Source organism: Daucus carota, chromosome 8 (assembly GCF_001625215.2).
Source record: "Daucus carota subsp. sativus chromosome 8, DH1 v3.0, whole genome shotgun sequence".
In the NCBI taxonomy this organism is placed as follows: Eukaryota; Viridiplantae; Streptophyta; class Magnoliopsida; order Apiales; family Apiaceae; genus Daucus; species Daucus carota.
This window is the reverse complement of record NC_030388.2, coordinates 24,651,453-24,679,316: the sequence shown is the minus strand read 5'-3', so window position 1 is coordinate 24,679,316 and position 27,864 is coordinate 24,651,453. Positions and strand designations below refer to the sequence as shown.

The 27,864-nt window shown below is 34.9% G+C and overlaps 3 protein-coding genes and 1 long non-coding RNA gene across 4 annotated transcripts; all 4 read right to left on the bottom strand.

The window, feature by feature from the left end:
• Positions 1 to 2,208: 2,208 nt before the first annotated feature.
• On the bottom strand, positions 2,209 to 4,225 carry LOC135148524 (uncharacterized). Its single transcript, XM_064083798.1, has 4 exons — positions 4,020 to 4,225; positions 3,528 to 3,632; positions 2,451 to 2,461; positions 2,209 to 2,351 (listed from the first exon to the last, which is right to left on the bottom strand). The coding sequence occupies exons 1-4, from the start codon at positions 4,223 to 4,225 to the stop codon at positions 2,209 to 2,211; spliced, it is 465 nt and encodes a 154-aa protein (XP_063939868.1).
• A 1,093-nt stretch (positions 4,226 to 5,318) lies between these two features.
• On the bottom strand, positions 5,319 to 6,743 carry LOC135148523 (factor of DNA methylation 4-like). The gene is made up of 3 exons (XM_064083797.1): positions 6,423 to 6,743; positions 5,812 to 6,027; positions 5,319 to 5,549 (listed from the first exon to the last, which is right to left on the bottom strand). The coding sequence occupies exons 1-3, from the start codon at positions 6,741 to 6,743 to the stop codon at positions 5,319 to 5,321; spliced, it is 768 nt and encodes a 255-aa protein (XP_063939867.1).
• A 4,364-nt stretch (positions 6,744 to 11,107) lies between these two features.
• Positions 11,108 to 15,642, bottom strand: LOC108198787 (phosphate transporter PHO1 homolog 8). Its single transcript, XM_017366562.2, has 12 exons — positions 14,900 to 15,642; positions 14,378 to 14,807; positions 14,224 to 14,272; positions 14,016 to 14,087; positions 13,547 to 13,679; positions 13,322 to 13,442; positions 12,966 to 13,224; positions 12,770 to 12,874; positions 12,471 to 12,665; positions 12,097 to 12,375; positions 11,836 to 11,972; positions 11,108 to 11,545 (listed from the first exon to the last, which is right to left on the bottom strand). The coding sequence occupies exons 1-12, from the start codon at positions 15,498 to 15,500 to the stop codon at positions 11,449 to 11,451; spliced, it is 2,478 nt and encodes an 825-aa protein (XP_017222051.1). The 5' UTR covers positions 15,501 to 15,642; the 3' UTR covers positions 11,108 to 11,448.
• A 5,991-nt stretch (positions 15,643 to 21,633) lies between these two features.
• On the bottom strand, positions 21,634 to 26,254 carry LOC135148298 (uncharacterized). The gene is made up of 2 exons (XR_010286314.1): positions 24,920 to 26,254; positions 21,634 to 23,158 (listed from the first exon to the last, which is right to left on the bottom strand). It is a non-coding gene; the product is annotated as an uncharacterized LOC135148298 (long non-coding RNA).
• Between the last annotated feature and the right edge of the window lie 1,610 nt (positions 26,255 to 27,864).

Sequence of the window (27,864 nt, the reverse complement as noted above, 5' to 3'; positions counted from 1 at the left end):
CGTCAACTACAATCTGATTATGAAAAAAAAAATAAGCTAAACAAGTAGTCATTTTGTTTTCAAATCGTTAGAGCTGTAATTCGAGTTGGGCGGCTCGCGAGCTCACCCGGCTCGAACTCGTTTAACTAGGCTCGACTCGGCTCGTTTAGTTAAACGAGCCGAGCTCGGGCAAAGGCTCCGGCTCGTTTAATTAAACGAGCCGGCTCGACTCGTGAAATTAAACAAGCAGAGTTCGGGTAGAAATTTAGCCTCGATTAAGTGTAAAATTAAACGAGCCGCTCGCCCGACTCGCTAAAGCCGGCTCGTTTAGCTAAATGAGCCGGCTCCACTCGACTCGTGAAATTAAACGAGTCGAGTTCGGGCAAGGATTTAGGCTCGATTAGTTAAACGAGCCGGCTCGGCTCGGCTCGATTAACTTCAGCTCGAACTACGCTCGGCTCGAAACTCGGCTCGCTCGGCCCGAATTACACCCCTACAAATCGTTTAACACATAGAATATTAAAATTCTTTAATCTAAAAATATTACAATGATATCTCGAACAATCCAATCTACTTCAGTTGTGACCTTTGACCTTCACATAAGCACAATTTGTAGCCCAAAGTTCATAAATATCAGTTAATCAACTCATATTGGAGCAACAATTACCCCCAAGATATGAACAATTTTTTTTTGTGAAATGTGAGCCCTTGCGAGAATCACTACCGTTCCATATTTGATTCAAGCTTTACGAATTAGCCAAATTATAATATAAGTCCTTATTAGAAATATTACCGAAATCCATAACAAGACTCACAAAAATATCATAACATAAAACAACATCCAAAAAAAGGGCATGATCAACAACCTTTGATAACAAGCACGAACTTAGTAAGAACTCACCCAAAAAGAATCAGATTTTGATTTTTTAAAACATTGCTAAATATGAGAGATGATGGAAGATAGAAGAGACTTAATTAGTGAAGGGGATGAATATTGAATTATCACAGCTCGGGTGAATTATATTGCGTTTAAAGTTAAAGTTCATATTTTTTTATGTTCAACATAAAACTACGTACTTGTATAACCTGCCAAAATATTTACTTGAGAGCATTTTTCTTCATTTATATACATACTTGATAGACAAGATCACGTCCAAAATAAACATCGACCAAGAGGATCTTGGGGATCTCAAAAGACTCGGTGAAAATTCACCAATTCCTGATATCTCTTCATCTCCATCTGCTATACTATGGAAATCTGCATCGTTCTTGACATTGTCAAACAACTTGTTTATAGTACTTAAAATAGAGAATGTTAAAAGTACATATTGATAAGCCAAGTTATCATGTCCTCCATTATGCATAACATTGTTGGTGCAGAAGGAAGAAAATTGTCACTTAAAAAAAGTATTTTAAGTGGTCTTACTAAATACAAGATCTATATTTCACACGATCAAACGGTGAAAGATCTCTAGCTGGATAGGTCATTAATATTGCCACATAAAAGGCTCATGATTACAATTTGAAGCTGATATAAAATATGTTAACATACACAAGGGTATTTAATAATATCGATCAAAAAACTTTACAAAGTAATAATACTAAATACTGTAAATTAATCAGAATACAGTTAATAATCAAAACTCCCAATGGTCTGATCGTCTTGGAGATACTGGCCACAGAAAATCAAACGTTGTTTATTCACTGGAACATTCTGACACAGAGTTAACACACGTTTGATTTGACGTACCTTAAATTCCCGTCTCACTCTTATAGCAAACTTTGTGCTAGAATAAAAATATTGTATATAATTTCTTTTTGAGAAGTTTATTATAATCCTCCTATAAATATGCCATAGTTGTAAGTTTTTTGTTTATCAAATTCATCATTTCTGTCCCATACACAGAAATTAGAGAATACATAAAGATTGTAAAAAATGTGATGGGCTAAAGCGAAATCAAAATTCAGAGGAAAAATCCTCCAGTTTAAGAAACAATCCTGGTCGGAGTTAAGTCTCGTTATCAAACAGCTTCCCACGATAGATGTTGCCATGACAGGTGTTGCCATCAAATGCCAACAACAAAGTAAAATTGTATAAATGATAAGACACAATTTGGATTTATGGATTTTTCTTCTGAATTATCAGACTTCACCTGATGATTTAGACTTCCATGTAAAACTAATCCATAGAAATCACATACTACCTTCACAAAAAAGGCTCTGAAGCAGTCAAAGGTCCTGAAGAAGCAAAAGTGCCGCTGCATGAACATCACCAGATGTCTCGACCAGTGCTTGTATGTTGTCATGAGTGTCACGGAAACCCAACCACCGCAGCTGAGAGAGTTGGTCTTCATAAAGCTCTTCTAGGGGCTCTGCGATACATTACAGGATAACTAGAAATTATCATCCAAGCAAAGTAAATGACGTCCAATATACAGGTTGCATAGCAAAAACACCACACACCTAAGCACCACAGTCCTTTCTGCATAATAAGGGAGAAGGAAGAATTTGCACTCAAGGTTTATAGTAAAAGTGCTTAAAATAGAGAATGTTAAAGCACATTGATAAGCCAAGTTATCACGTCCTCCATAATGCATAACATTGTTGGTGCAAAAGCAAGAAAATTGTCACTTAAAAAGTATTTCAAGAGTTCTTACTAAATACAAGATCTATATTTCACATGATCAAATGGTGAAAGATCTCTAGTTGGATAGGTCAAAGCAGTGAAAGTTAATGCCAAATAAAAGGCTCATGATTACAATTTGAAGCTGATATGAAATTTCACACTTAAACAGGTTAGCACTCCGCTTCACTGCGGTAGTATTTTACAAAAACTTGTCTCTCAGCGACTTCAGTGTCAGAATTAGCTAGGTGCAAGTTAAAACTCTCTTATATATCAAGACCTGAACAAATAAGGACCATGGCTTCGGAGCCTGCAAAAGAGTCTATTTGAATTGTTGATTAATCGCCAGAGATGGTTTAGAACCACTGGTATCATTATCTAATGGATCTTTCCGTTCTAATACTCTAATATCCGAGAGTTATCAGGTTTTATCAAATCTATTCCTATCTACGGAACTCTATTGGATCAAATGACAAAGACATTATTTTAATTATATTACATTCCATATGACGTAGGATTCATGAGAAAATTATAAACTGATTACAAAGATGTGTTCTAAATATTATGTAATCATTGACGAGCATGAGAAAAAGCTCATATCTTAATTGAGATTACTCTGGTGTATTTATATATATTGGAAGCTTATCAAGAAAAAATGTTTTTGTGAGCCAAAACATACCATTCTCTTCTATTCTCTTCTGTAATTAATGTTTTGCTTTACAAAAAATATCCTTCTAATGCTATAATCTGCTAAAGAATGCTCAGGTAAATTTTTTCACCGGACTCTCTCTCTCTCTATATATATATATATATATACAAACTAGAAATATATGGTAAATAGTAATCAAACTGACATGTTTCCCACAATAGCGAAAAAAAATTGTGCAAGAAATTTAACATACAGGAGGATTGCCAATCAACTTACTTGGGCAGGCCACCATATCTACGCTGCCTTTTTGGCCAAACAACCTCTTGTGCCCTATTTGCACAAGCAACAACACTCCCTAGACCTATGTGCTCATCAACACAACTAAATTGGAAAAGAGAAAAAATTCCATAATTAGTTACAAATCAAAATGGGAAGTTGTACTCGTATCGAGTGTGCATGGTTTGTAGTATAGGTAGAGTCATGCAAGTAGATATTTATAACAAAAAAGATTAAATATTTCAGTTCATTTTCCTATGTGTGGAAAATGAAATTATTACTCGAGCAAGACATGAAAAATAACTCAGATTCATTGACATGAAGTCCATATTAAAATGTAAGACAACCAAACAACTCACATTTATTAGCTTTTCTCGAGCATCTTGTAACTGGTAATTGTTGTTCCTCTCCTTGACAAGTAGAGCTTGATATGAATCTTGAAGACATTCAAAATCTTCATCCTTCTCCTTCAGTTTTTCTTCCCTCCCCTACAATTTTTCTTCCCTCTCCTTGAGTTTTTCTTCCAAGGACTCCATCTTTTTCTTCATTTCCATAATATCCTCACCATTATTATTTGGTCTCATTACACCAATATAACCAGCAGCACCCCCAGCATTAGCAGCCACAACACCTGCATCACCAGCACCACGAAGCTGCACACCATCACCCTGCGGTCCTCTTTCCAAGTTGTGCTCCATTTTAATCTGTGCATGACATAACATTAAGCTGGTACTTCACTTATCCAGGTAAAATTATTGGGGCGTGTATGTAATTTTAAATCAATTAATTTTTACTTTATATAAAGTTAAAATAATTTGTATAAATAAAATGAACTTAAAATACAAATTGTAACAAGAAATATACTAATTGCAAACTCTTTTTGAATATCTTGTAAAAAAAACAACACGTCCAAAATATTATTTATAGATTTGGGCCTTTATTGGCCACGCTGTGCGGTCTCAGCCCCCTCGATCTGATTGTGCAGCTATAATTATATATTAAGCATCCACTTCCCAAGTACACATATACATTTATGCAAATACTATTATATATTTATATTTACTGCAAGAACTATATCAGTTTAGCAACACAAATAAACAAAAGAAAAATCACAAAGTGAGGGTAGTGGTGAGTGGGTGTCAACCCAACTCCCGCATCGTAAAGATAAAACAGATTTGTCTTCAAAATAAGTATCCAAACTAGTCCATTAGCATGAGTTCTTTTGATACGAGAAGCCAAAAACAAATCCGTGCATGTGGGCTCCGCCACGGCTAGAGCCAATGATATCAGACAAGGGCGGCTGTCAGGTACTTATCACAAAACATTAAGTGGTTGTGTCTCTTTTCAATTTTGTTGGCCGGCCATGAATAGAATCGAGGAATTTATTCTTTTAAAATTCATTCAAAATTATAAAATATGAACTAAAAATTGATCTTTTTCAATTCCTACAAGTTTTAAGTATATGAAATTTTTGCATCATAATATTCTATATTAAAATAAAATGTTATATTGTGTAGGCAAATAGTTAATGATATATAGTAATGTGAAAAATGGTTCCTGCCGTCCTCTCCGCATATATATAGACATACACACATATATATCGGCTTTGGATTTATTTAGGAATAAATTCCTTAATTTGGTTGGAAGTTGAACATTCTACATGCTCATGCTTATAAAGATGTATAAAAAGATATATGAAATTCGTATACAACATAGAAAAATGGTCCTAACACATCGACAATCAAACGGGTAAAGTAAAGAAGGGGTGCAAATCATTAGTACAAGAATACTTTAATTTCTCTTCCTCTTGTTTGTCTTGCACAACCTTTCCATGAAATCGACACCCTCACCTAAGGTTGCCTTCTTTCCTTCTTTGAAATTCCACAACTCGGGAACGGGATATCTTCCACTTGAATTGTACTCGTTTAATTCTGTTAGTGCCTTCACCACCGAGTTATACACTTCATCACCCCACTCACTCTTTATGATCACCAGGCTTTCATCTTCGTCATTGATAACTCTCTAACATGTCACATGAAATCAAAACATACAATAAGGAAATAGAGAGAGAGAGAGGGAGAGAGAGAGAGAGATCGTGAGCAAGGAAACGAGAATATATAGAGTGGTCTAGAAACTGTCCGGTTACAAACTACTACAATGTCAGGGAGAATACAAGTCACTAATCACAGTGATGCATGAGTGACTGTAAAAAGATATGGTCTGCGTAAAAGGGAGAAGCTATGACTTTCGAGTTGACAAGTAAATTTATCTACAGAATGCTTACCTTGCTATCTTCACCAAATGTTATGACCTTAAAGGGGTACCAGTTTGGATCCCGAAGTTTCTCCTCTAGCAGGGATGAAAATTCCATTGCTTTCAATTCAACTTCGGCAGGAAGATACTTTTTCTTTGCAGCAGCAAATATGGGTTTGAGGTTAAGGTCTCCCATCAGCTTGACACCAGTATAGGCCCTCATGTTAGTCCGCCTATCCTTCAAAACCTATTGAAACAATAAAATGATCACCTTTGGTGGACACTATCAAAACAATACATATTTTTCAGTTCCTATTTTCCCGAACTAGAAATTGCAGACATTTGCTTATATATAATTGTTATCAACAAAAGATAATTGCTATCGAGTGTGCATGGTTTGTAGTATAGGGAGAGTCAGGTTATCATGAATGACTTGGCTAAAGTATGCAGGCTGAACTTTTATGGCCTTGAATGGCTCATAATTTACGCAAATAGATATTCATAACAAAAGAGATTAAATATTTCAGTTCATTTTCCTATGTGTGGACAATGAAATTATTACTCGAGCAAGACATGTAAAGAAAACTCAGATTCATTGACAGTGAAGTCCATATTAAAATGTAAGACAACCAAACAACTCACATTTATTAGCTTTTTTCGAGCATCTTCTAACTGGTCATTGTTGTTCCTCTCCTTTACAAGTAGAGCTTGATATGAATCTTGAAGGCTTTCAAAATCTTCATCCTTCTCCTTCAGTTTTTCTTCCGTCTCCTTCAGTTTTTCTTCCAAGGACTCCATCTTTTTCTTCATTTCCTCCACATCCTCACCATGATTATTTGGTCTCAATACACTATCTACAACAGCACCCCCACCATTAGCAGCCACAACACCTGCATCACTAGCACCAACAACACCACCAAGCACACCATCACCCTGCGGTCCTCTTTCCGAGTTGTGCTCCATTTTAATCTGTGCATGCCATAACATTAAGCTGGTACCTCAGTTATCCAGGTAAAATTATTGGGGTGTGTATGAAATTTCAAATCAATTAATTTTTACTTTATATAAAATTAAACTAATTTGTATAAATAAAATGAACTTAAAATACAAATAATAACAAGAAATATACTAATTGTAAACTCCTTTTGAATATCTTGTAAAAAAAATAACACAGCATATTGTTTATAAATTTGGGCCCTTATTGGCCCGGGATCTCAGCCCCCTCTGATAGTGCAGTGATAATTGTATATATAGTTAAGCATCCACGTCCCAAATACTATTATATATTTATATTTACCGCAAGAACTATATCAGTTTATAGCAAGACAAATAAACAAAAGAAAAATCACAAATTAGTAAGATGAAATATAACAAGAAAGCTACTGAAGGAGTGAATTTATGTTGAGCAAAATAGCTTCATCTCTACATCAAAGCGCATATATTTTTAAGTTTTATTCAAACAAATGAAGATAAGTACCATTATTTCATATAACATATAATACATAAATTTTTAAATTTTATCCACATAAATGAAGAGAAATATTAAAATTTCTTACAACATATATGATACATAGAAAAACTCACGTATATACATGGGAAATAGCCGCTCTTGTAGTAGTGTATGTTTCACTTCACCCTTAAGAAGTATTCAAATATCCAAAATGATATAACTTACAAAATGGAAGGGAGAGAGAGAGAGAGAGAGAGAGAGAAAACAAAAATCAAGCTTGCAATCTGAAAATGGAGGTGTCAAAACCAAATGATAACAATGATTTACATGCTCCAATATAAAGGCGTGTATAAAGAATAAAATATACTATAGAATCTTAAATTTTGGTGTAATATCTTTACTTTTATTAATTATTATAAGATATGTATTGTATTGATCTTTGTTGTGACCTTTTGCAAACATATATTCTTAAATTTTGCATATGTGATTACATTTATGTCTTTTATATGTTTTTAAATTTATAAAATTAATATTTATCTCATTTCAAATTTCCAGAATTTTAAATAAAATTTTTACAAAAAATAAATATTTATTAATACTGAAATCTTTGTGGCTAATTACATGCATTTTTTCATACTATTAAAGTATATGAGATAATAGTACCATATATTAATTCTTTATAAAATAGTAAAAATAATATTTTTTCCGCGCCACTAAATTATTAATTATTGTGGTATTGAAAAGTGGATGAAATGAAAGGAACAGGTAAATTTGTACTATAATGTTTACAATTTTTTTTTTCAAAATTTGAAATGTAAGAAATTGAGAAATTAAGAATTAAAAATTAAAAATATAGTTGGAACAAAAGAAATAGTAACACATATAAAAACAAGTCTACATATATAAAATTATATATTCTACTGTCATATATTTTTAAGTTATATTGTGTAAATAATATTAGTCAAGCATTGGTTGTTGGTATATTTGATACAAGAAGGTATGTTTTAGTTTTTATCTCATTAACTCGTGTTGAAATAAATGCAAATATTGATACTTTTACAGGGGTGTATTGAATTGGGATTTTGAAGGATTTTTTTGCATTCATGAAATTCGAGAGTATTCAATTGGGATTTTTTAAAATCCACTAATATCTAGAGGTATGCAATTGAGATTTTAAATAATACTACAAAATCGGGTGGTATTCAATTAGGATTTTAAATTATGCTTTAAATCCGATATTCAATTGGGATTGTTTAAAATCTAATAAAATCTGATGATATTCAAAAGCTAATAGATTTTTTTTGGATTTCATAAAATGATGGATTTTGTGGCATTTCTCAATGTATTTTAAGTTTTTTGGAATCCCATCAAAATCCATGGGATTTTGAAGCATTAATGTTCTTAAATCCTAAAGAATCCATATCAACTTTACGACATTTTATCAGAATTTGCACAAAATCAAAATCACATACAATCCATTTAAAATCCGTAGATAAAAAACAATCCATTAAAATCCCAATCGAATATACCCCTCTTAATTTATATATTAATATGTTATTGTAGTCCGATTTTAAACAAGTATAATTAAAAGTCCGAATTAAAATCATCAATCTTTTCATTCAAGCCAATAATAATATAAAATTATGATCTAATGTCTCAAAAGTTAATAGTTTTTAGTGTCTAAATTTAATATAATAAAATTCATAAAAAGCATAAATATACCCCTTGACTTATTTACGAGTAAATTTGGTTGGAAGTACGAACATTCTACATGATTTAATATATTGAAATTCAAAACATGTATGAAAAATCTTTGAACTGATTTTACTAGTAAATATTGAAAAAGGGAATAACGGATTCAGTTTTATCTTAAAAACTTTCTTTTTCTAATGCAAAAGATTTAGGAAGAATATTTGAATTAAGTTAAAAGTAATATCTACAAAAGGGGAATAAAGGATTAAGATTTATTAAAAAGATCTCTATTTTCTAGAAGAGTTACGTGTGTAATTGTGAATAAATGTCAATTTGTTGGGCCTCAATAAGGTGGATCATAAAATGGCCCCATGACCTCATTAGTGTTGTGAATAAATGTCAATTTGATGGGTCTCAATAAGGCGGATCATAAAATGGCCCTATGACCTAATTAGTGTTTTGGACCCTCAAATTTTGCGGGACTATTTTAACGTATCCGATCATAACAATGGAGCTATTTTATCTTTTGAGTTTATTATAAAAAAATAGATCATATATATTTTCATTCATATCATACTTTTGGTATTTTATCTTTTGGATAAAAGATTGGTGATCACCAAATTAATTAGCCAAAAAAAAATTGATTCTCCGTTGTATCAAAGCACATGTATGATTAATGTTGTGTTGATACCTTATGTATCACTTATTAACTAACAAGTATTGATTTTTCATGAAATAACATATTTAATAATATTAAACATATTATATTTTATATAGAGAATAATATTAACTTGTGAACAAATGATTATAAGATTGTTTGATTATAAATAATTTATTTTGTAAACATGTTAAAATTTTGTAAACCCAAATGGAGGACAATACTAATATCCTTTTGATGCCCATCAATCATAGAACAAAGAGATTTAGGATTTATCATATTAGTACATGTTAAAATTAAATGAGTCATGTTCTAATGTGATCGGGCATTGAAGATATCCTTGTAGGCATGAACCAAATGGATTAACATACCGATATTTTTTTCCACAAAATGGGAAGAATTCATCAAAATACTGAAATCCAATCAGAACAAATTAAACTCCGAATTGTCAACTATATACAATCTGATTATGAAACAAAAAAAAATAAGCTAAACAAGTAGTCATTTTGTTTTCAAATCGTTAGAGCTGTAATTCGAGTTGGGCGGCTCGCGAGCTCACCCAGCTCGAACTCGTTTAACTAGGCTCGACTCGGCTCGTTTAGTTAAACGAGCCGAGCTCGGGCAAAGGCTCCGGCTCGTTTAATTAAACGAGCCGGCTCGACTCGTGAAATTAAACAAGCCGAGTTCGGGTAGAAATTTAGCCTCGATTAAGTGTAAAATTAAACGAGCCGCTCGCCCGACTCGCTAAAGCCGGCTCGTTTAGCTAAATGAGCCGGCTCGACTCGACTCGTGAAATTAAACGAGTCGAGTTCGGGCAAGGATTTAGGCTCGATTAGTTAAACGAGCCGGCTCGGCTCGGCTCGATTAGCTTCAGCTCGAACTACGCTCGACTCGAAACTCGGCTCGCTCGGCCCAAATTACACCCCTACAAATCGTTTAACACATAGAATATTAAAATTCTTTAATCTAAAAATGTTACAATGATATCTCGAACAATCCAATCTACTTCAGTTGTGAACATTGACCTTCACATAAGCACAATTTGTAGCCCAATGTTCATAAATATCAGTTAATCAACTCATATTGGAGCAACAATTGCCCCCAAGATATGAACAATTTTTTGTTGTGAAATGTGAGCTCTTGCGAGAATCACTACCGTTCCATATTTGATTCAAGCTTTACGAATTAGCCAAATTATCATGTAAGTCCTTATTACAAATATTACCGAAATCCACAACAAGACTGACAAAAATATCATAACATAAAACAACATCCAAAAAAAGGCATGACCAACAACCTTTGATAACAAGCACGAACTTAACAAGGACTCACCCAAAAAGAATCAGATTTTGATTTATTAAAACATTGCTAAATATGATAGATGATGGAAGATAGAAGAGGCTTAATTAGTGAAGGGGATGAAGATTGAATTATCACAGCTCAGATGAATTATATTGCGTTTAAAGTTAAAGTTCATATTTTTTTTATGTTCAACATAAAACTATGTACTTGTATAACCTGCCAAAATAGTTACTCCAGAGCATTTTTCTTCATTTATATACATACTCGATAGACAAGATCACGTCCAAAATAAACATCGACAAAGAGGATCTTGAGGATCTCAAAAGACTCAGTGAAAATTCACCAATTCCTGATATCTCTTCATCTCCATCTGCTATACTATGGAAATCTGCATCGTTCTTGACATTGTCAAACAACTTGTTTATGAATGGGATGTGTACGACACATGTCCACGTAAAACAGTTGAACAAATGACAAGATATATAGAACATACATTCTACTTGCGACTCTTTTTTTCATATATATACATACACTCTGTACTGTAACATACGAGCCTGTAAGATCTTCTAGTCATCCTCTTCATCATCTTCGTAGTTGAATGGCAGGGGAACCGACTTAAATGCACGATACTTCCCGACATTGTTAAGGTGCTCATTCTCCAACCTTCACAACATTATGACAATCATTAGGATGTGTTTGTGTGTAATATTTCCACCACTTACTGGAAATTATAAAAGGGCTTGTCTAGTCTGTGCTCATGACCCATACTAAACACTAAATTTTATATGTTTGAGAAATTTTGATTGGTGTGGTTATTGTATATGCAGGGGGTTCACCATTATTAAGAAATAAGAGCCAATCAAAATGAGTCAAACTTATAATTTTTAGTGCTTAGCATGTGCCTATGGCACACACTAGAAAAACCGATTATAGAAGTATATCTGTTAATTTACCTGAAGAAATTCCAAACCCCCCGACGAACAATTTCCAGGATAGCTATGACTGCAATCATACTTTGCTCGTGCAGGAATGGAACTTCCAAGTCCAAAACCATTTGAATCCACGAAAATCTCAGTAACACATTCAAAGCCTATCATAAATAAAAAGAACCATCAGTTTGTCTGTTAACCAGGGGAACAATGTGTTTGAGCTCAAGAATTTGTTTTTATATCATGGAAATAAATAGAATTTAAAATCTTGAATAAATTACTTACAATGGCGGCATAGTATACACTTTTGTAGGGGACAATGAGTTTGTCTCTTAACCAAGGGTTAGTTGATTTTCGGTTGAGAAGACCCCAGTCGAAAACAATGTCCCAGTAAGTAGCAACTATACCGGCAACTACAGAGGTAACCCAGGCTATTATGTACCACTCGGTGCTATTGTTTCTACCGTATGCTGTTCTTGTAACAAATGATACTACTATAGCAAAGTACTTCAATGAGTTCCATCCTTGAATAGCATCTTTTTCTTCGAAGAATCGCCTCACACACTAAGAACAGTAAACATCAAAGGGAAAATAATCAGTTTCTATCCTTCAAATTTGCTTGGAAGTTGTAAAGACCTATAAATGCTTGTGTTTAGTACCTGAAGCATGCGCCACCAAAATGGAAGCGGGGCTAGTATGTAAGTGAAGACATTGTAAGCGGTATTATTATTGCAACCATGTTGCCTAAGTTTGTAGTCACCCGAACTGTAGTAACAGATGTAAAACTCAATACTTCTGAAAGATTGAACTTGGCTGGTAAGTTGATCTGCCACGAAAAAATCTGAGAGAACAACCTGCATTGAATTCATACATGAGATGAGACAAAGAAACGTCGCACAGAAGGATCATATCGACCTTTTTTGTGCAATAAAGCTAAATTTCAGTGCTATTTACCAACCTTATACAACAGAGCAAAGAAAGTGTGAATCGCGCAGGTAAGGAAGAAGTAACGACTGGAGCGGTATATGATGTTGAATGGACAGAGCATTATCACAAAAATAAGCTGCAAGTGAAAAAAATGCAAGAAAATAAATAATTAAGGAAATTTATATGTTGATTAGCACAAAAGATAAAGGCTAAGTTAGTGAACTTACAATTACTAAAAGGAGAGGCAGAAGCTCTGTAAGCTGTTTGTAGTCGTTGGTTTTAGGATCGATTTCCATGTCAAGATTTGCATGAATACTTGCTAATGCTAGCACAGAGAGTCCAAAACTCAGGAGGAGAACTTCGCGATATCCTAATTCAGTTCCTGCCTTGAACCCAAATATGAACTGATAATTTATTTTGTACTTTTTCCAGAAATATATGTTCCCCGCATAGAACAGCATGTGCAAGACGATGAACCCGAAGAAGCTGCATTTAGTTTAAAGAATATATACATTGTTATGAAATGCCGTAATACTCAGGTATACAGTTTGTCTCCAACGACAAATGAAGTCTATTTGTGTACCTGTACAGAGGAAACAGGGTTTCCATATACTGTTCATGACCATCCTTCTCAACAATTTTACGGGTTCGTACAGCCAAAATGAGGGCGAAAATAAGAGCTACGGTGCAACCAGCAAAGAAACCTGATCGAATTGGTTTCCAGTAGGCAAAATGACATTAGAAATTGCTGACATGAATATCTATATTTCTGTTTCAGAATTTACAACTTGTAACCAGTTATATGTACCTAAAGAAGCAGTCACTTTATGTTTTTCTTTTTTTACTCTTGGTCTGAGTGTGTTGAGTCCTTTCTTGCGATCCCCATTAGCAAAATGCTTAATGAATGTAGCCTCAACCCTGTCCAGGAGCTTTGGAATTACCTGTGATTCATTATTTACAAATTATTAGCATTATTCATTTACTCTAGATCATTGTACTAATCAAACTTCACACTTGTATGTAAAATTCATGGATCCTGAAAGCTATAGCATAATAAGCAACAACTTAATTAATTAGTCAATAAATCTGTAAAAATACATTTAATAGAAATAAAAAGGAATTAGTCCTGAATTGTCGGTAAGTACAGTTAATCACATGATTAGAACATGATTCGGATCTGAGTAACATGGGTGCTGGCTAGCTACCTTATACTGATTTTGTTTGAATAAATATTTACAAAAAAATGCATATATTATATAAGTGAAAGGTCAAGGTACCTCATCAGAGCTGCCTACGTACGAATTGTCAACCATCTTTAGGTAGGACTTGGAAGCATTTCTACAAGTGATCTGTAAATTGATTGATCAGTTCAAATGTTAGGAGAGCAACCTAAAACCAGAATTGGTGAATGTTTGCCTTTATTTATACGCGTGTGTGTGTAAAAAATGGAAACTAGCTGGACTAATGGATTGTCAAGCGACGTACCTTGTCATACTTTTTCATGATCTTTGAAAAGGCCAGAATATTCAAGAAGCTGTTACATCAATTCACATGCAAGAAAAACAGGATTAGCTTAGGTAAATTATAATGCGGTGATTAAGGAACAAACTAAAGAAGCTGGATTGCACGTAAATTGTACCTGTAGCTTTTGAGATGTCTAAGCTTATGGTAAAACTCAGCAAAGGCCTTTTTGAGTTGCTCCTCAACTTTACTGAGATTTTCTGTTGTAAATTTCATGTCTGTCTCAACGGGGACGTTAAAGACGTTTTTGATTGTTGGCAGAGGCGTATCAGCTGGTTTGTTGATTGTCACACGGTTTAGTATCTCCAGTGAAGGTGGTCTACCAGTAATTAACATACTATTCGTGGTCGTATTTTTGTTGTTGCTCATCAGTACTTCTGGAACCACTTGTCTTGATGAATGTTTAACTTCTTTAGGAGGAGGAGGATGATCACCTGATGATAATTCTTTCGAGTCCTCTGTTTCTTCTGGTTCTTCCGTTTCTTCTGTTCTCGTCCCTCTAAGTGATCTATCTTCGTCTATCTTATCCATGTGCTCTGCCATTCTCTCTGCAGAATAAACCAGTAACAATTAGTATTTATTTTAACTTAAGACAAGCACTTAATTTCAGATTAAGCACTTAATTAAACTTTGCACTTACTGCTTGGCCTCTTCCCTGGCGAAGAAATGGAAGTTGATAATGCTTTAGTTGAAGATGCAAGATTATCAATGTCAACCGCAGTCTCAAACCAAGCATGTTTTGGATTATCAACCTTGATCCGAAAAGCAATCAGAGCATTCATTTGTCTATCCAGCTCATCAGCTTGCTTCATCACCTCTTCAACTTTAAACTTGTAAAATTTATTAACTTTATTAAACTCAACATCAAGCCTATTAAAGAAAAGAAGCTCCTGCACGCCATCATCCTCTCCAGCTCTGAGATACGTCGTGACATAGCCGTCTAGTCCATCAATTCCCTTGACATTGTTCACCACAATGTGGTGGTTCTCAATGTCCTCATGATGACTACTGGTGGTACTGCGCATAGAAAGGCTCCTTTGCACTGTCGTCAAGCCGCTAAAAGCTCTGTAGTGTGACAGAGTTCGCGTTAATCCGGATGGATAATGAGGCTGTGGAGGAGGGTCTGTTTTTTTTATAGAATGATGGATATCTTTTAAAAGGTTTTTGAGTACTACATAATCAATGTATGCTTCTTGCCATTCTGGCACCATTTGTGACTTCAATTCTTTTTCGAATTTCATTATCTATCGAGTTATAATATGCTTGTACACGATAAATATTGCTCAGGTAGAATATTGAGAAGATAAAAGTGAAGAAAAGAGAGAATATGAAGCAACAGCTAGAAGTATTTGCAGAAGAAGAGAAAAGAGAGGTGTATAGAGTTGAGTTGCATGCAAGATCACATAAGTTGCATTGAATATTTATAGAACGAAAGGGAACAAGTACTGCTGCTACGCGGGAGGTACAGTTGTATATTTTAAGTCAATTTGTAGTTTTATATTTTTGTTGAACTGCTGCGCAAGTACGGAGACTTCTGTAAATGCTGAATTGATGATCAGTCAGTTTTCTGATAGATTCTTTCTGATGAGGCACGTATTGCTTAATTAATTGCTACATAAAGGATCATTCTTGGTTTCTTACGCGGTACTGAGTATGCACCATGTTGGTAACCCCTGCGGGGTCAACTAATTTCATCCGGTTGAATTTAGTTGCAGATCGTATCTTTGGAGGTATTTTTTAAAAAATTAGTATTTTTATAAATATTTTCAAAAATCATTAAAATAGCAAAATGAATTGAAAAAAAGATAGTTTAGGTAAATTTCCAAAAATAATGGAATGTTTGGATTAATTTAAAATAAGTGATTTTTACTTAAAGTAAAGTAGTGAAATAGAAGTTAGAAGTAAGTTACTTATATGTGATTAGAGCATGTTTGAGAAAAATTAGAAATCATGAAAAAAAAATTAATATTCTCAATTTTTTATGAGTACTTGTTCGACTTATTACACAAACGATACGGATAAATCTTCCTAACTTATAAAATTAGAAGCGGGTTTTAATCTCGGCCAAACATCCCAAAATAAAATTAGGAATTCAAAGTAGGTCATAGCTTGTGGCGGCCATAACATGGCTCCCCCGCTTAATTTCAGTCGCATCAGAAATGAAATACATGGTTACATGTTCTGGACCGCAATCTCTATTTTTATGGAAATCTATGTCTTTTTGTTGAATTACTCCCTCTGTACCCCCCAATTTTTTATGATTTCGTTTTTTGGATGTCTCACTCATTTTTTTACGTCACAAAATTTTCTTAAAATAGTTAACGGTTATTCTAGTGTGTGTCAAAGCACTAAAATTCAGGATGATTTTGATTGGCTACTCTTTCTTTATAATAGTGGACCCCCTTTGCAAATACACCAACTACACCAATTAAAATCCATCAAATTTATAAAATTTGATGTTTAGCACGTGCTCATGGGCACACTAGACAAACCCAATAGTTAATGGGTCCCACCACTTTTCCATTTTTCTTTCCCTTTCACACTACTTTTACTCAATTACCCCTCTTTTTATATATTACTCCTTCCGTCCCACCCAATTGTTTACATTGGGTTGGGCACGAAGGTTAAGAAATATGTACTCCCTCTGTCCCATTTTAACTGATGTTTGACTTTTTGACACGTATATTGAGATGCAAAAAACCTATATCTACACTTAATAAAAAAATTCAATTTTTATATCAAATTAAAGTTTAGATTCTAAACTTTTATTTGATATAAATTTTATAAAGAATAATTATGTTTAGATACGATTTTTGAACACTTTAAAATACGTGTAAAAAAGTCAAAAGCAGTTAAAATGGGACGGAGGGAGTATAAAGTATTGAAAAAATGAAAGAAAAGTGGGTAAGTGATTGGACCTATTGATTTTTAATATATAAAAAGAGAGATAGTGGAGTAAAAGTAATGTGAAAAGGAAGAAAAAGTGGGAAAGTGGTGGGACCCATTAACTATTTTAGAAAAGTTTTGTAATATAAAGAAATGAGTGGGACGTCCAAAAAAGGAAATTGTAAAGAATTTGGTGGGACAGAAGGAGTACAAATCAACGGGTGTCGCCACTTCACCCACTTTTCTTTCACTTTTCCACTATTTTATACACATTTGTAAACAATTGGGTGGGACGGAGGGAGTATATTTTATTGGATCATGCAATTTTCTTTAAATACTTTTAAATTTTAAATGAGTTATTTACTTGATATGACGGTTTAGGAGGAAATTCGGGCTCCATCCTTGTTTATTAAAAACATAAAAAAAAATAGGTATGTTGGTATAAGAACATCCTTGTTAGTTGATTATAAATAATTAGCTAAATTAAACATGTAAAATATTATATATATTTTGTCGAATATGTAAAATATTTTGATTTAATTAACGGTACAGTCTATATCAATTGGCTATTTTGAAAAATGTGTTAGAAAATGGTAAGTTTAAGACTCGTTTTATATGGGTTCTTGATGGAATTACCTTAATCTAATTGTTGGAGGTTATTCCTTGTAATGAGGACTTAAACTTTCATGTGTGGATCTAAGACATTTTCTTAGTGTAATCCATAAATAAACTGAGCGGTGAATGTACGTGCCCCAGGGTGCTGAATGTACGTGCCCCAGGGTGCTGAATGTACGTGCCCCTGAGCGGTGATTGTACGTGCCCCTGAGTGCTGAATGTACGTGCCCCAGAGTGCTGAATGTACGTGCCCCTGAGTGGTGAATGTACTGAAATATATTTAATTAAAATAAAATGCATTAAGTCAGAATATTTATTGTAATTAATGTCATATCTTCAGTTACGTTTTATTTTGTATTATATACAGAATCAAAACGTTTTGTGAGATAGACTGATAACAAAAATACAAAACCCTAGCTGCTACTCTTCTCTATTTTCTCTCTATAATAATACATACAAAAAAAAAGATTGCTTAGGTTTTCTGGGCGAACTGAGGTCAGGTCGCTGTTGATCAATTGCGTGTCTGTGAACGAGTTGATCGGAGCTGTTTTATCCTGGAGACGAGATTGCTGTAACCCAACACAGTGTAAGTGGGGCAATTATCGTTTCAAGAACAGTCTAGGCTTTTCAAGGGCTAGGCGACTCAGCTGTTATTCTGATTTTGATCAGTATTTGATAAAGCTTCGCAAGCTAAGTGATTCTGTCTTTTCTTGCCGATTTAAGGTATTGATTATATTTCTGTTTTGCCTTCGTGTATTGTTTCGTTATTTGGTGCCTTGCCTGTTCTTGTTAATTCCTGATATATAACTGCCTCATTGTTGCGCTAATAGTTTAATATTTCCAACAATCTTGAAACGATAATTCGTGTTATATAGTTATTAGCAAGATGGTTAACGAAACTGAAACTCCTGTGGCTCCTAGTTCTGGTTCTGGTGGTACTGCTGCCATTGATTGGGCTACGTACCGTTTCCCTCAGCCTATTGATTTATCGGGCATGCCTGATAAATTCAGTGGGGGGGCTTCTTTTTCTCGTTGGCAGAAAAAGATGAAGCTCTGGTTAACGGTTAAGGGCTTATGGCCAGTGGTGCAGTATGATTCTCCTGTTGTGGATCAAGAGAAGGCTGATTCTGCAAAGGTTTATGCTTTGTGGGCTGAAAAGGATGGGGTGGCTAGGGCTGCTATTTTGGCAGCGTTAGCGAACACTCTATTCGATGTATATTCATCGGATGCCTATACTGCTAAGCTTTTGTGGGAGAAGCTGGACCAAACCCACAATACTGATTCTCAAGGTCTTGAGAAGTATAGTGTGGCGAGGTTTCTTGATTTCAAGCTGGTAGATGGAAAATCCATGACGGAACAGGTGCATGAATTTGAGATGTTGGTGCATGCTTTGAAGGAGTCCGGAATGGACCTGCCTGAAAAGTTTCAGGTTATGTCCGTGATTGAAAAAACTCCCAAAGTCTTGGTAAGAATTTGCTCTCTCCCTGAAAAGACAGAAAGGAGAGATCACTTGGACTAATCTGATGTTGGACATCTCTGTGCAGGAGCAGCACAAGTCCAAACAAGGACATGTGATGCCTGCTGAGCATGGGAGTAGTTCGAAGGTGAACGTAGTAACTGTAGGACAGAAAAGGAAATCTGTCACTAAGAAGGATAAACCCAAGAATGACAAGAACAAGGCTAATAAACCAAAGGCAAACAAGCCATGTTGGTCTTGTGGACAGGTTGGTCATTGGAGCAAGGACTGTCCCATGAAGAAAGCTAAGAAAGCTGGTGTGGTAGCTCAGGATAATACTGTGCTTGGAACCACGAGTGGGCCTGTGGCTAACATGGTTGTTGGTGAGGTTGTTGCCTCTGAAACCAATGACGGGTATGTTGCCTACAACCCTGAACTGTTTTCCGCTTATCTGTCTCATGAATGGTTGATTGATACAGGAGCTAATGTGCATATTTGTGCTGATATTACTCTTTTTGTATCTTATCAACAGTGTCATGGAGTGACAGTGAGAATGGGGAATGCAAGTGCTGCTCAAGTGCTAGGAATTGGAAACGTGGACCTGAAGTTTGCTTCTGGGCGTGTTCTGACCCTCACTAGAGTGCATCATGTTCCTTCTATTCATAGAAATATTATAAGTGGAAGCTATTTAGTTAAAAATGGCTTTGAACTTTCTTTTAAATGTAATAAAGTTGTGATTACTCAAACTGGTACATTTGTTGGCAAGGGTTACTTGTCGGATGGTTTATTTTTGATAAATGTGGAACCCGTTTTGGGTGGTTTTATTAATGTTCCTTCTGTTAATTGTGTTGAATCATCTGATTTATGGCACTCACGACTTGGTCATTTAAATTTTGGTGCTCTAAAGAATATGATGAATTTAGAGTTGATTCCAAAGCATTCCATTGATAAGAAATCTAAGTGTCAAGTATGTGTGACTGCTAAACAAACAAAGAAACCTTTTCATAATGTTGTTAGGGATTCTGAATTGTTAGATTTAGTTCACACAGACATATGTGAATTCGGTGGTGTTTTGACTAAGGATCATTATAGATATTTCATTACCTTTATAGATGATTATAGTAGATATTGTTATGTTTATTTGCTTAAACATAAGGATGAAGCACTAGAAAAATTCATTATGTTTAAAAATGAAGCTGAAACACAAACGAGCAAAGTACTTAAACGTTTGAGATCTGATAGAGGTGGTGAGTATACAAGTAACTTGTTTAATGAATTTTGCGCAAGCAATGGTATAGTTCATGAGGTTACTCCACCATACACACCTGAGTCTAATGGGGTGGCAGAGCGAAATAACAGAACTTTTAAAGATATGATTAACAGCATGTTGATTAATTCGGGGTTGCCTAAATACATGTGGGGAGAGGCTCTGAATACGGCTTGCCATATTCTGAATAGGGTCCCTTTGAAACACATGGATAAGACACCATATGAATTATGGAGAAAACGTAAAACTAGTTTGAATTATCTTTGTGTGTGGGGGTGCCTTGCAAAGGTACTTGTACCTGAACACAAGAGAAAGAAACTAGGGCCTAAGACTGTTGATTGTATCTTTTTGGGCTATCTAGAGACCACAACCGCTATGAGATTTTTAGTTATAAAATCTGACATAGATGGCATTGTGGCTAATACGATAGTTGAGTTTCGTGATGCAACGTTCTTTGAGGACGTGTTCCCTATGAAGACTGGTATACCTCAGGGTAATTCTGAGGATGATCCGACTCTCACATCGAGTTCTATTCCCGATCATGTGGAAAAGATGACAAATGTGGGGGCGAATCCTAGTAGTAGCTCTACTCCTAACGAAGTAGAGGAACCTAGAAGGAGTAAGCGTGCAAAGGTAGTCAAGGACTTTGGAAGTGACTTTCTCACTTACAATGTCGAGGATGAACCTTTAACTTTCCGTCAAGCCATGGACTCTTCGGAGTCAAGGCATTGGAAAGGCGCTGTAAAGAGTGAGATGGACTCTATTGTTTCTAATGGAACATGGGAGTTAGTCGATCTCCCTCCTGGGTGTTCTACTATAGGATGTAAGTGGGTCTTCAAGAGGAAGTTGAACCCGGATGGCTCAATAGATAAGTACAAGGCGAGGCTAGTTGCTAAGGGTTTTAGGCAAAGAGAAGGTATAGACTATTTTGATACATACTCTCCTGTTGCTAGAATGACAACCATCCGAATGCTTATAGCATTGGCTTCTGTGCATGGTCTTATCGTCCATCAAATGGATGTAAAGTGTGACAGCCCGAGAATCCTGGGGCCTGGATTCTGACGTCACCACACGAAACCTTTTTAAAACACTTTGAAAACCTGTATTTTTTTTTAATTTTTTTTTTAAAGATATTGAAAATCCAAAAGAATTTAAAACTTGAAAACATTTAATAAAAGATTTGAATGAGAACATTTTCACCCCCTAAAACAACAGGATCGCATCCAGGTTACAGTATTGAAATTAGAATCCACCACTAATATTACACAACATTTCTTACCAAATCAGATCATCTTCGATAAGAAGAATCACTGTCAACTATTCCAGCTATGACTTACACTTGAATCCCTATAGCACAGCTCTAGCTTGCACCAACCACATCAACTTTCCTGAACACTCCTCGACCACTGGATCCTCAACTCTGTCTCCTCGCCTAGCATTTGCCTTATTCACAATCTCAATCAATCATCTCATCTTTTAGCCTTTCTGAAATGGTTAGAAAGGAATAGCAAGGGTGAGCAACAATGCTCAGCAAGTAATAATAAACAATGAAAGTTCTGAAGTGATATAACAGAAATTCTTGAGTTCAAGATATAAAAAGATTCAACTTGAGTTCACAAATTCAGGTATTGTATAAAAGAATCACAATACCTTGCAGCAATAGAAACCTGAGGAATTCAATCCTTCACAAGAGAATTATTGAATTGGACTATCACATTTTAATTAAAAAAACCAAGGTTAGGCAGCTGATCAGTTCCGCACTAACCCCGAGCAGGCCCCGCCATGCTCTATCACTGGATCCAAGGCACTCATTGGCCTAACATGACCACGAATCTGGTCCACAGGTTTATATAAAAACAATAATCCAATTCTCTAATTCAATTCAAGAAGTCAATGTAAATCAACACAACATCATCATAAATATCTTCAACAACGGAATAATTTCAAATCAAACTTTGATAATAATCTATTCATAAATCATGATCCATCATTTCATAAATCACAGTTCAGGAAATCCTCAACTATTCAGTATCCTCCATTATCGGCTAAGCAACTGAATTTAGCCTGCTAAACCAGCATGACAATGGCGGGTTGAATAATCAAGAAGATCCCAATTCATTCAAAGCTCTAACTATCACTGAGCAACACATGCTTCAATGACAATCTGAACTTCGAATTAATTTGTAAAACGGAAATTCTTTAGAAACTTGAAGATTAGAAAGAATGGGTCAGAATACTCGCATTTCGGAACATTGAAAAGAAAGGTATGAATACTTGAAACATAGACCAAAGGAATGGATCAGAATATTTGCAATATATCCACGAGAAAGGTTTAGGATACTTGCAGCACATCAAAAGAATGGATCAGAATATTTGCAATATATCCAAAAGCAGGGTGCAGGATACTTGCAACACATCAAAAGAATGAATCAGAATATTTGCAATATATCCAAAAGCAGGGTGCAGGATACTTGCCTTAAATCTGACTCCAGTCTCACATCTCAATCTCATCTTTCCACTTTCACAATCTATGCATCTCATAGTCTCTAGACCATCTCTGGCTATACTCTATCTACCGTACATCTTCGCTTCGCTTACTCGATTCATCCCTTATTCGCTTTGCAATACCATTTCGACTTCCTGACGTCTTCGAGCGTACACGTCTCGTCCAAATCCTTTACGAGAATAAAATAATACTATAGTCACTAAACAATATATCGCATATACATATCACGTATACCGATACCCACTTATATACCCCTTTAAACTTATCAGATACCACGTAACACATAAGCTTGCTTTGACTCTAACATATAATCAATCATATTCCACATAACATATCACATCAATTATCATATCAATCCTTATCGAAAATCCGACATCGTTTCGTCTATGTATAAGACTATCCACCTGTTATCCTATCTCAATCAACAACCAATCAACCAATTCCAATTCCTATAATCCATATGTCCTTATCCAATACTAATCAAATCATAACACTATGTCATATAAATCATTTATCACATATCACTTAACACGTAATCATCAATTTATAGCAATTAGATCACATATACTCACATTCTACATTTTAAACAACACATAGTCACATTCTCGACTCAATCCTATTATTATGTCACATTAAAATAGGCTTTATAAGTTTTCATCTCTCTTTCGTTTCACTCGATTCCGCCTTACGGATCAAAAGATATGTTCAAAACCGTTTTCTAACTCCTCTGTCGGCACATAACACATCAAACAGATAGCAGGCAACACACCACACATAAGGTTTCCCATCCCAATTGATATTAAATCAAGTCTTGGGTTAAAACTGATTTTTCGGGAATTTTCTGGAATTTTTAAACATTTTTCGGAATTAAAATCGATAAAAGAATCACTTTTCGGATAAATAATCAAGTCCCAAATACTTGAAATTGGACTTGAAATCATTCATAAACAATAATAGAGCCTTGAAAATAATTTAGAAAAATATTTCAAAGCTCGAAACTATTTTTGGGATTTTTAAATCAAAAAGGAATAATTAAATCCAAATAATTCATCAATTCAAATCAATTAATAATTAATTAAATTAATTAATCAATTAATATTTAAATTAATTGACCAATTAAAATAATTAATTACTAATTAAAATTAATTAATAAACTAATTTAGATTTATTTTTGAATAAAGAAATAATTAAAAACTATTTTTGAAATTCAAATAATTAAATAAAAACAATTTTTGAAAATTAAAATCAAAAGGTTTAAAGTGTCAGATTCATAAACTTTTAACACAGGGTGAAAAGTGTAACTTTTGAGAAGTTTGATGGACTGTTTGCGAAAAACGAAAGTGCAGTGCTTGCACTTCATCATCTTTACAAGTTGGGTGGCCAAACGGCAATTTGCCGCCGGCCACCACTAACTTCGCCGGATACGGCCACAGAGGCCACCACTGCCTCCCAGAATCTCCAGAATCACTCTAGAGGCCACCAGGAACCTATTCGTGCCATCACTTTAAGCAAACAATCGGCCATTTGGCCGTAAATCCCGCCGAGAAAACTCGACGCCGCCATGGCCGAGCTTCTCCGACGAACACGACCAGACCTCCTCCACTCGATTTGAAGCTACCAATCGATTCTACACCTCAAAATACACATGCTAGTACCTTCCAATCATACCCCGAACTACCAGATTACAAACCCCCAATTTCCAATTAAAAATATCCAAGAACACTCAAGAACATTCAAGAACACAACTAAATAATCAAACCCACTTTTCTAGGTGTTATGGAACTCAAAAATCAACATATAATATACCAAAACGACGAGAAAAACACGTTCTACAACATAGAAGCATCAAAACAATCAAACAACCAAGTTTGCAAAAATTCACTATTTAAATCTTAATAATTCGAATCTTAAAGCTTCAATTACTCCCTACCTGTGAATCTCAGGTTGTTTTTGATGATTGATTAGAGTTCTACTCTTCGATATCTTCGATTTGACTATTCGCACGCTTGATTCTGACTCCAATAACGCCTTCAAATCTTCGTTTGATTATGAAGAACACGAAGAACACCGCTCGGTTTCTCTCGGTATTCGTGCAGAGAAACTGGTGAAATGATTTTACGGGTGAAAATAAGCTCTAGAAAGGTCTATTTATATTTACAAATAATTGGTACCCCTTTGGATCGTTTATGACATGAAAATACGTATTTAATAGCTTTATATTAATAAAGCGGGGTCCAATCGGTACTGGTTTTCGAGATAATCATCAAAACGGGGCTTTTTAACTCAATTATTGGTCTGCGGGTCCCACGGCAATTATTACATGATAAGGATGACGAAAATATCTCTTTTCACGTTTATCGAGACAAACTGGATAATTATCGACAATTACAATACCCGAAAAACTCCGCCGGACCGACTCCAGGGAAAACCGTACTCCGGATCGAAAAAGTCAAAACACGAAAAGTGTCCGGAATATTCAAATTAGGCTAAAGGTCAGTTTTGTTGAAACTTCCGGGAAGAAAATTTGCTACACCGTTACGAGTGGACTGTTTTACGGAAGTCAAATAATTACTAAATAAATATACATTTACACAATTAAATCCGTAAATCGATTATAAAATCATCTAACATTCCATAAATCGATATGAAAATATCCAAATAAACTATATTTTCTCCTGAGCATATAGAAATTGAAATCTCGCGAATACGAGCACATACGAGCATTCAGCTCAGTAAACTAGATAACACAAAATTCACAAAAATATATAATAATCACATAATAATCATAAATCACCATAATTAATTAAACGAGCAATACCACAAGTAACACTTAGTCACATACCACATATATTCACATAATAATCATCTAGAATTTTCGAAACAATATGAAAATCAGTTTTAAAAATATAATCATTTATCAATAACACAATAACCCGGGGTTTAAATATAAAACCTTGAAAACTCATTAAACTGGAATAAAATATTAAATCTTATTCCTTTCTTTTTAATAAAATCATTTATAATATTAATAAAAATATTTTTAAAAATCCGGGTTATTACAATCTACCCTCCTTATAGGGATTCCGTCCTCGGAATCAAAGAAAGAAGGAGGACGAAAAATCTGTAAAATCCATATTAATCCAAATAACAGAAATAATTACATTCACACTTTTCACATAATCATATCACTATTCCATTAAAGCCAACAATAATATCAACATATTAGATCTATAATAATCATAAACTAATTTTAAAACATGGGATATTACATTAATGATCCTGAACTTTGAATCTCTATTATGACCTTTGTAACTTTAGTCTATAATCGAAAACTCTCCATCTTATTTTGTTGAATAGTTTAATTTATTTGTTCATTATAGTTACTTGCTGAGCTTTTGTAGCTCATTCTGTTGTTTATCTAACCCTGACAGCTAAGCAAGAGGAAGATGGCCAGTCCTAGGTGCTCAGTTCGTTAGACTGTCTACATCCCCCTCTCTGTTTCATTAGATTACTTTACCAGCTCAGGTAGAGGACGCTTTGGATAGTCAGTGGGGAGTAAGTATGTTAGTATGGACCGTTGTAAACAGTACCTTTGAGATGTTTTATATAATTCCAAGTCGGAATTATGGTTGATGCTATTTATTAAGGGTTTGTAATAAGTTTATAACTTATTATTTTGGTTAGTAGTTGTAACTTGTTTCATACCATCACCTGTTAAAGATCCTTGTGGTGTAAAGGGGTTGAGTATTTATATTGCTAAATCCAGGTTGTGCATGTTAAGGTTGATTTGTGACTCCTCAATCTAGACCCCGGATTGGGAGGGTGTCACAGTTGGTATCAGAGCTACAGGTTTTGGTCCCTGAAACAAGTTATAATAGGCAGGCCTTAGGAGAACCACATAAGTTAATTGTGCGTTCCCAACCCATATAGGGTTCAGTTGAGATTATTGGATATAGTCTTAACGAGTTAAGTTTATAAGAGTAGAATAGCGTGTCTGAGTTAGAGTCGAAGACGTTTAGGTGAGCGTCATTGACTTGTGATGCCAAGGCTAGGCTTATAAGGTGTATAAGTTGGCCAGGTGGATGGAATATGTGACTTGTAGTTGTTGTATCTCTATACCAGTAGGATTGGAGTTACTTGAGTTGGTGCCGAGTCATCAAGATGACCCATATTATCCTAGATTTGTTTTGCTGGTTGTAGTAGTTGGTTTGCAGCTGGTGACACTTATGGAATATTTCTCAGTTTTTCCCCTTATTTGATCATGTAGCCACATTATTGTGTTGTCTTTCAATTCAAACTTGTTTTTGTAACCCTGATTATCGTTATAACTACTTATGCATTTCTTTTCATAACATTGTTGCACCATACTGTTCCTTTCACATCAGTTTCAGATAATACCTATGCTTAATACCTATGTTTCAGAATAATACCCTGAACTCTTACCCTATGATTTCTATGATATGGCGAGCAACTTATGTGGTAATAGAGCTGCATGTGCTAAAAGTTTAAAATGTTGGAAGTATATATATAAGGTGGATAAGAAGAGATTGTTTTATGATATATTGCCATGTTAGCATGTTGCCTAATAGTAGGTTGCTTGTCTATTCATCAGAAAAATGTCAACCACACCAACAAACCCAGATGAGGGTAATCAGAATCAAGGTCGGGATCAAGAAGACCCTACCATGACTCAAATTCTCCGTCTTCTTCAGCTGCAAACCGCTGCTTTGAACCAGCAGCCCCAAGCTCCTCGAGTCGGAAGCTTTAAAGCTTTCCAATCCCTCCACCCACCTGAATTTAGGGGAACTACAGATCCAATTAAAGCGAAAACCTGGATAAAGGAAATGGAAAAAGCTTTTGCTTTAACGGAGGTGG

What these genes read in the sequence shown, in the direction of transcription:
- LOC135148524 (XM_064083798.1), bottom strand. Translation starts at nt 4,225, where the DNA reads ATGGAGCACAACTTGGAAAGAGGACCGCAGGGTGATGGTGTGCAGCTT. An exon ending in AAGGAGAGGGAAGAAAAATT is followed by an intron (nt 3,633 to 4,019) that starts GTAGGGGAGGGA and finishes TTTCCAATTTAG; the next exon opens with TTGTGTTGATGAGCACATAG.
- LOC135148523 (XM_064083797.1), bottom strand. Translation starts at nt 6,743, where the DNA reads ATGGAGCACAACTCGGAAAGAGGACCGCAGGGTGATGGTGTGCTTGGT. An exon ending in CTCGAAAAAAGCTAATAAAT is followed by an intron (nt 6,028 to 6,422) that starts GTGAGTTGTTTG and finishes TTGTTTCAATAG; the next exon opens with GTTTTGAAGGATAGGCGGAC. An exon ending in CATTTGGTGAAGATAGCAAG is followed by an intron (nt 5,550 to 5,811) that starts GTAAGCATTCTG and finishes GTGACATGTTAG; the next exon opens with AGAGTTATCAATGACGAAGA.
- LOC108198787 (XM_017366562.2), bottom strand. Translation starts at nt 15,500, where the DNA reads ATGAAATTCGAAAAAGAATTGAAGTCACAAATGGTGCCAGAATGGCAA. An exon ending in AGACATCTCAAAAGCTACAG is followed by an intron (nt 14,273 to 14,377) that starts GTACAATTTACG and finishes TTGATGTAACAG; the next exon opens with CTTCTTGAATATTCTGGCCT. An exon ending in TTTGGTGGCGCATGCTTCAG is followed by an intron (nt 12,376 to 12,470) that starts GTACTAAACACA and finishes TACTGTTCTTAG; the next exon opens with TGTGTGAGGCGATTCTTCGA.